Here is a 9,049-nt window from a genome sequence, read left to right on the forward strand (position 1 = left end):
GGGAGAGGGTTGGAGGGGGAGCTGGCGCGGGGGGCGAGGGGAAAAGGGATAGAGGGGGAAGAATAGTAATGGCGCACTGTACCAAGGTGCGCCATTACTAGTTTTGAAAAAAATGTTAGTAATGGCGCACGGGGTGAGTGGTGCGCCATTACTAGTTAAAACTAGTAATGGCGCACTCTGACCTGGTGCGCCATTAGTATTTTTGGAAAAATAAAAAAATATGTTAGTAGTGGCGCACCATTGGTGTGGTGCGCCATTAGTGTAATAGACACTAATGGCGCACCAGCACATGATGCGCCACTGCTATATAGTGGTGGTGCACCACATGTCTGGTGCGCCATTAGTGTCCATATTATCTATAGCCATTTTTCTAGTAGTGAGAGAAGGGCGGGTTGGGGATTCTAGACCTGCTCCGGTTCAGTTCAGCTCTCCGACTGCGCTGGCTATGGGCGTACTGGCAGCAACCGACGAGGCCCTGGACGGCCTTCCCCTTGCCATGCGACAAGGATGACACGGGGTTGTTCGCTAGAGCAACGACGATCACGACCGGCGACGGTCAAAGGATAGGGTTTTGGACGTGCCCCTGGCTTGATGGTACACCCCTAAGTGTTGCTTTCCCGAGCATGTTCAAGCACTCTCGGCGCAAAAACCGATCGGTGGCCGCTGCGCTCGACAACGGCCAGTGGATCAGGGATCTCCGCCACGGCGACACGACACTCATCGCTGTCGATTTCTTGTGCCTCTGGCGGCGGCTCCAGCAAGCTGAGATCACCCTCGACAGTCAAGTTGTTGATCGGATCGCTGGGACTGCAGGAGGAGGGGCGATGTACTCTGCCCGGGCTGCGTACAAGATGCTCTTTAAGGACACGCCGAGCACGAGCCACAGCAGCGCTGTCTGGAAATGCTGGGCGCCTGGGACTGTCAAGATGTTCGACTGGCTACTGCATAACAACAGGATCTGGTGCAATGACAGACTGCAGAGGAGGGGCTGGCCGAATGGTACTTCTGCGGTTTATGTATGAGGAGCCTGGAGTCTGCTCTGCATCTGATGTGGGAATGCCCTTTCTACAAGACGATTTGGAGGTCTGCTTCCACATGGAATGGCTGCGAGGCACTGGGTCTCAACAGGCTGCCTTCCCACAACTCTCTGCAGCATTGCCTGGAGATGATCAGGCGCACACCAGCCGGCCAGAGGCGAGGGCTCAAAACAATGACGCTTTTGATTGCTTGGCACATGTGGAAGGAGCGGAATGCATGCGTTTTCAGAAAGAAAATGCCACGAACTGACGATGTTCTCCAGGCTATAAAGCTCGATCTTGCACATTGGAGGACTGCCGGAGCCGCATGCTTAGAGCCCCCGTTCGGGGACGCCACTGTGAGATAGACAGTTTCTGTGAGCGTTGGGCGCCCCTCTCTCCATTTTTCTTTTTTGTTTGTAACTTGCTAATGCTCTTGTGCACCATGATCACTTGATCTTCCTTGTTTTTCCGGTATGCTTTCTCCTAAATCAATGAAGCAGGCTCAAACCGGATCTTTCAAAAAAGAAGCTGATTGACAAAGATAAGTACCCAAGGGGCCCAAATCTCAAAAAAAAATAGTGCCAATGGGCCCGTTGGCCATCCTTTTTCTTCTCAACTCACTAAATGGACTGATTTTGCCTAAAAAAAACTAAATGGATTGATTTGCCTAAGAAAACTAACTAGGCTGGAACCCCTAAAAAAACTAAACTTTGCTTTTAACCAAATGGGGACGAGTTACAGCCACACACAGCCCATATGATATCACGAAGCTTTTCTTTCATCCATTCCATGCCACGTTTAGCAACCGGAACGACCCATCATATTAAGCTAACAGTGTTTATCCCTAAAAAATGCTAACCACGTTTAGCTATCAATTTTTTTTGCGGCCGATGTTTAGCTCTTATTTGAGACCCCAAACTTATGAGCAAGAAAAACACGAGAAGACACTCTGAGCAGTCAGCATCAACAGTGCGAACGAAGCCCCGCTATTGTCCGGAATCTCTACCTAATAATAAAGCAGGTAGTGTTTCTGCCCGTCCGTCGCGCTGTTTTGCAAAAAAAAACCTACGTTTTCATGAAATCAACCCACGGTCTGAATTTAAGTCACACCGAACCGTTATTTTACAGTTTTTGAACCCCCGACTTTTTAGGCATTCCATCCGCGGATCATATTTAAGTCAAACAAATGCTTTTCTAAACCATTCATATCTTTTAAACCGTAACTCTGAATTAAACATGTTATATATGAATTTTTATTAGAAAATTATGTAGAATACGAATATAAGATTATTTTAACCTGTTAAGTACTTATAAATATTATTTCGGAAGATATTTAAGTCAAACAAATGGTTTCCTAAATTATACGTATCTTTTAAACCGTTACCCCGATTTTCATAGGTTATATATGAAATTTGATTAGAAAAATGTGTGAAATCTGAATATGATGCTAATTTTACCCGTTAAATATTTTTTAGATATTGTTTTGGAAGCAAACTTATAACTATAGCGCACGATCCATTTTTCTTTCGTACAGGCGGCGATCCGGGTTGCAAATAAACACCCACTATAGTCATATAGGGAAAAGAAAACATGAAGAACTACACATGCATACCTTTGAATACATCACAGGGGAAAACAACAGATTTCTCATCGAGAGTGTGAGAGAAAGCAAGAGCGAGAGGGGGGAGGGAGGAGAGAGAGAGAGAGATGTCTTAGGATTAACCACATTCAAACACGTTTTGGTTTGTGTGAACACTAAGACCATCGCCGGCGAGGGTGAGAAGAGGGATAAGCGGCAACACAAATATGATGCGTCGTTAAAATAAAGAAGATGGGCCTATTGTGGTCTTGAATGATGGTTGTTCGGTTAAGAATGTGTGTTTTGTTTTTTCTCCCATTGCAACGCACGGACTCTTTTGCTAGTTAGTCAAAAAAGAAGAAATGAAAAAGAGGTTGCCCGGTTTATTAAGGAAAACCGAGCGAAAACCTATGTATTCCTTCTTTGGGGGTATTATTTGTAATACTCCTTTCTAATCAATGAATTTGGCAGCTCTCCTGCCAACATTTAAAAAAATATCCCAAATTAGTAGTCCCCATAGTGAAGGAAAACATGTTGATGTTGTACACCATGTGTACCCTAATAATAAGGACCCAACTGACAAAACATATTTTAAAAAAGGAAATTTTTGACACAACTTCATCTACTATATTTTTTTTATGAAAAGGCCTTTATGGCCAGCTTTATTAATCTCAAATAATGCTTACATCGTCTGCTAAAAATTTAGCAATAGTACCCAAAGATGCATTTATCCTAAAAAAGGGGTGTTTGCACACCCCCACTCAGCTAGCTCATGACCAACTACATTTGATTCTCTATTACAGTACTCAATAGTAACCTTCCCGAACTCTCCTAATAATTCTCCGCAATCATCTAAAGCTGGAGCCACCACCATAGAATGTCCCTCATTCAAATGTATAGCATCGACCAAAAAAAGAATTGTTCATCATCACCAAGACATTATTGCACCCCATACTTTGAACTAACTTTAAACCTTCAAGTAATGTCGTGCAGTGATGTATGCAGCTAAGGCATCCTAACGAACGAACGATTTGAACCTTGTTCCTACACGGCCTGATCAAATCGATCAGGCACTTGCCATCTATCTTCATTGTTCAACTCTTTGATGAAAAGATGAAAAAACCAAAAAAAAAACTCTGCCCTTCCATCTCTTGGATAGATAGAGAGGGAGGGCAGAGGCCTTTGGTGTCCCTTTCAGTCAAGAATTGGGGCTTCACAATTACTAGCCAATATTTTCCGAGGCAAGTGTTCGGGTCTATTATGACATAAAGATTAGGTGCCTAACGGACATTGTTTATCTTGAAAAACAAATTCTTATTCTAGCAGACGGAATTCCTTTGGTCTAATTTAGGACTTTCAAATCTATTTTATTTTATCTAATTCTATCTACGCCCTAGGGGCTAGGAACAAAACAGTCCTTTCGTTTTTTTGATCATAGAGAAGCCGTATGAAGCTAAGGTTTCATGTATGGTTTTGAAGCGGAGCTGAAAACGAAGACGAGAGATTTTGCCAAAAATGCGGGGTAGAATTTGTGGATTCTCGGATACGAAGATATCAAATGGGATACATCAAACTCGCATTTTGATATCGATTTTGATACATATAAGGTGTCCTACGGATAATGCAAATCGAAGCTATTTGATGTCTGACTCAGGCCTATATGACCGATCGATCGAAATACTCCAAGACTCCACCTTTGTCATATATTCCATATATCACATTAGATAGATATCATATTCATGGAATACGATTCACTTTCAAGATGCCTTGATGGTGAAATGGTAGACACGCGAGACTCAAAATCTCGTGCTGAAGAGCGTGGAGGTTCGAGTCCTCTTCAAGGCATAATATGGAGAATGCTCATTCAATGAGCATTCCCCGTAGAAGTATTCCGGAAATCTGGGCCTGGCGCTCTCCTCTATCTTCTGAGGTCCTTAACCATCTCCCTGAGAAAAGTAGACAGTAAAAGCCAAAATAGACTAAATATATATAGCCTGAACGATCCTAAAAATCCCTCGAAGGAGATAATAAAGAACCCAAAGCAGATGGTATCCTACTGCAAGGGTGGTCTTAAGAATCCAAAAGAGGTTGCTCAGAAGAGATAGATGTATCCCAACCTCTATTGCTCTCGCGTAAAGACTTTTTTTTTACGCGACAGGAAAAAGTGACTACGAATTCCCCTTTTTGTTTGCGAATCCCTGTTTGTATCCTTTGAGCGCACGCCCATTAAGTAGCGATCAAATCAAGGAAATCGATCAAACGATCCCCGTGCCAGCCCAAATCATGATCTTCACCAACTTGGATTTGGTTCTCTCGCGAAAATCGCGAGTTGCAGAGATGAGAACCATGAAAAGCAGATCATATGATAATACTATATTTTATTATTTTCCAGTGCACTAGATCTTGTAGCACTTAGCAACGAAGCCCTATCCATTAGTATTCCACATAACTTCCATTGTAGGTAACGTATTTGGTTTCAAAGCCCTACGTGCTCTACGTTTGGAGGATCTACGAATTCCCCCTACTTATTCAAAAACTTTCCAAGGCCCGCCTCATGGTATCCAAGTTGAAAGAGATAAGTTGAACAAGTACGGTCGTCCTTTATTGGGATGTACTATTAAACCAAAATTGGGATTATCCGCAAAAAATTATGGTAGAGCGTGTTATGAGTGTCTACGTGGTGGACTTGATTTTACCAAAGATGATGAAAACGTAAACTCACAACCATTTATGCGCTGGAGAGACCGTTTTGTCTTTTGTGCCGAAGCTATTTATAAATCACAGGCCGAAACCGGTGAAATCAAGGGGCATTACTTGAATGCGACTGCGGGTACATGTGAAGAAATGATTAAGAGAGCTGTATTTGCAAGAGAATTAGGGGTTCCTATTGTAATGCATGACTACTTAACTGGGGGATTCACCGCAAATACTACTTTGGCTCATTATTGCCGCGACAATGGCCTACTTCTTCACATTCACCGTGCAATGCATGCAGTTATTGATAGACAGAAAAATCATGGTATGCATTTCCGTGTATTAGCTAAAGCATTGCGTATGTCTGGGGGAGATCATATCCACTCCGGTACAGTAGTAGGTAAGTTAGAAGGGGAACGCGAAATGACTTTAGGTTTTGTTGATTTATTGCGCGATGATTTTATTGAAAAAGATCGTGCTCGCGGTATCTTTTTCACTCAGGATTGGGTATCCATGCCGGGTGTTATATCGGTAGCTTCAGGTGGTATTCATGTTTGGCATATGCCAGCTCTGACCAAAATCTTTGGGGACGATTCTGTATTACAATTTGGTGGAGGAACTTTAGGACATCCTTGGGGAAATGCACCTGGTGCAGCAGCTAATCGAGTGGCTTTAGAAGCCTGTGTACAAGCTCGTAACGAAGGGCGCGATCTTGCTCGCGAAGGTAATGAAATTATCCGAGCAGCTTGCAAATGGAGTCCTGAACTAGCCGCAGCTTGTGAAGTATGGAAGGCGATCAAATTCGAGTTCGAGCCGGTAGATACTATTGATTAACTAGATAAAACTAAAGATAAAGAAGGTATAAATAAAAAAGAAACGAAATAAAAAGAGAAAAAAAATCAGTTATGAAATGCAGTAATTCTTCTTTATTCTTCTAATTGATTGCAATTAAACTCGGCTTAATCTTTTTTAGAAAAAAAAAGATTGAGCCGAATCTTTACTTGCCGAAGCACTTCTTGGATCTGTCAATTATGCTATGGCCGGAGTCCTACTCATAGTGATCTGGTCGAATTGGGAGAAGCCGTAGGTATTATTGCAGGTCAATCAATTGGGGAGCCAGGGACTCAACTAACATCTTTGGAGTTGAAGAGAAGTATCCAAATGACATGTGTTATTTTACAATAACCCATGCTTGTAGCAATGAAATACCAAAACCTACCCGATATGATATATGATAATTATAATTCTCTATGATATGCCTTCCCTATAAAGGACCCGAAATACCTTACTTCGCTTCCGCAGAGACGACATTTGCCACATGCTCAAGGCGAGAAGTAGAAGCAGCAATGAAATTATCTATGTCGTCTCTAACTATTGCCCCACATGACTCCGAATGCAGATCCTCAATAAAAGACGCATCAACGTTTAAAATTTGTTGTGCTGCCAAAACAATGGGCCATGTGTTCCGTCTAAGTGCAGTAGTTTGTTTCGCTGCCGATCGTGTGGAGTTAAAGAGCCAATGCATGGATGGCTAGCGCCGATCGCAACGGCGTCTGCACTTGCTATACTCCGACCTGCTGTCTACGCTGCCACCATACAAACCAATCCGTTGTAGCTATCAACTCTGGAAGCTCTATCGAGTCGTCATAATTGTGTTGTGTCGATTGATCACACATGAGGAATTCGAGCACACCGGAACCCGAGCGATCAACAAGTGGCGTATCATGTCCGACTCTCTCAAACCCAAGCGCAGCCCATACTACATTTGCTTTCACGCAGTTAAACAAAGCAAGCTTGATATATTCTCCTTTCATTTTGCAAATTGGGCATTGAGAAATATAGCCAGTGTAACGGTTTGCAAGACCACAAAAACTGGAAATAGCATTATGTAGACATCTCCATAGGAAGATCTTAATTTTCTCCGGCATTTTTAGACTCCAAATTTTCCTCCGTATCAGGTGTGGCCGGGGACCACCATGGTGACTGAGACTAGTGCTATTAATGTATGTATGGTCCCATTCTTTATAATAGGCTGAACGTACTGAGAAAATCATGTTTTTTGTAAGGTACCATGCAACGTAGTCCTCTGTTACCTGATGGTGTAGCGGAATCTGCAGAATACGCTCCGCATCAATATGCCAAAAGTTGTCCCGGATTAGTTGTTCATCTCACTCCCCCGAAACTGGGTCTATAAGATCATTCACTCTTGACAATACTTGATTATCCCTACTGTCACCATTTTCCTTGATGCATTGCTTGGGATCCAACAATCACTTGAAATATCTATTTTTGCACGATCTCATACTCTCCAAATGAAGACTTCTTGAAGGTTTGGATCCCTGCCCATATACCCTGCCATACATACGATGACCTTTCTTTTTAATTCATAGTTAAGAATATCCCCCATTGGGGTAATATCTAACTCTCAACATTCTGGCACACAATGATTCATTTTGTTCTCAATCAACCTCCAACATTGTTTTGCCAGCATCGCCAAATTGAAACTGTGAACGTCACGAAAACCCATACATCCTTGCTTCTTCGGTACACACATTTTCCACCACGCAAACCAATGCATCCTGCTTTGGTCATACTCATCACCCCTTCAATACTACGACGTTACATCAGTAATCTCCTTACAAATTTTCTTTTGAAATTTAAACACACTCATTGCGTATGTAGGGGTGCTTGGCCACTGCTTTCAGTAAGGCCTCCTTACCTCCAAAGGAGAGGATTATCTTTTTCCATCGATTTGCTAATTTCTGGATCATCTATATTAAGTGTTTGAAACAATTAACCCGATCAACACCAATCATAGAGGGAGCCCCAAATATTTAACCAATAATGATTCCATCATAATTTTCAGTATTTGACGTATCTCACTTTAACCTTCACATCAGTATTGGGCGAGGCCAAATGCTCTAACTTTATCTACTATAATGAATAAATGGAGTAAAAGAGATGAAAAATCTTCTCACTTTTACTCTCTCTCACATTTTTTTTCTAGTATAGTCGTGACCAACAGCCATCAGCAGTCGGCTCGTTGGTAAGGCGAGAGCTTCCTGAAAGGGAGATCGGTCTCCTCGATCGCTCCCTCAAGTGATCGGGGCTCGTTGTCATTATGCTAATAAAAAGTGGTTCAGTGGTATGTTAACGAATTGGTCGATTAACTACAGTTCGGGTTTTGTTCATCCTGTACAAGGGCCTTGTTATGATGCTGAATAAAAAAGAGAAGAATTTGTCAGCAAATGGACCGTTGATTGAGGATTTGAACGAGAGGATCGGTGGCCTTCAGGATGCCAAAGTTAGCTGGGTACATAGATCGGCAAATGAGGCAGTCCACTCTTAGGCTAGAGAGGGTTTATATTGTCACTATCTCCGTCCAGGTTTATATCTTGTTAGTTAAATTTAGGATCAAATTTTGACACAGAATATAAAGAGGATTAATAAAGCAGGACGAAGGTACTAATTTATTTTGGGACTCTGCTCCCCCAGATTTGTACTGTATTTTGCATGTTATATCCTCAGAAATATCTGAGAACTGTATTTAAATAAAGTTCTAGGTTTTCCTAAAAAGAAGAAGAAGAGAAAAACCAACATATCGAACCGCGGGGGAGGCAGCCACGCCCACGAACCACGATCGTGGCCGCAGTAGACATACGGGAGGACGAGACGAGACGGGACGGCCCGGAAAGCACGCGTCACATCCCATCCGCAGCCACTCACTCCATGATTCCCTCCCTCCCCTCGCGCCCTC

General features: G+C 42.7%; 1 protein-coding gene and 1 non-coding gene across 2 annotated transcripts; both read left to right on the forward strand.

Annotated features, from left to right (window-relative positions):
* Window positions 1-623: 623 nt before the first annotated feature.
* LOC125532415 (ribulose bisphosphate carboxylase large chain-like) lies at window positions 624-6,191 on the forward strand. Its single transcript, XM_048696482.1, has 2 exons — window positions 624-999; window positions 5,036-6,191. Exons 1-2 carry the CDS (start codon window positions 624-626, stop codon window positions 6,124-6,126), a joined length of 1,467 nt encoding a protein of 488 aa, XP_048552439.1. The 3' UTR covers window positions 6,127-6,191.
* Window positions 4,363-4,443, forward strand: TRNAL-CAA. Its single transcript has one exon. It is a non-coding gene; the product is annotated as a tRNA-Leu (tRNA).
* Window positions 6,192-9,049: the final 2,858 nt, after the last annotated feature.

This window comes from Triticum urartu, unplaced genomic scaffold (genome assembly GCF_003073215.2).
Source record: "Triticum urartu cultivar G1812 unplaced genomic scaffold, Tu2.1 TuUngrouped_contig_9875, whole genome shotgun sequence".
Classification (NCBI taxonomy): Eukaryota; Viridiplantae; Streptophyta; class Magnoliopsida; order Poales; family Poaceae; genus Triticum; species Triticum urartu.

What these genes read in the sequence shown, in the direction of transcription:
- LOC125532415 (XM_048696482.1), top strand. Translation starts at nt 624, where the DNA reads ATGTTCAAGCACTCTCGGCGCAAAAACCGATCGGTGGCCGCTGCGCTC. An exon ending in GAGGAGGGGCTGGCCGAATG is followed by an intron (nt 1,000 to 5,035) that starts GTACTTCTGCGG and finishes CCTATCCATTAG; the next exon opens with TATTCCACATAACTTCCATT.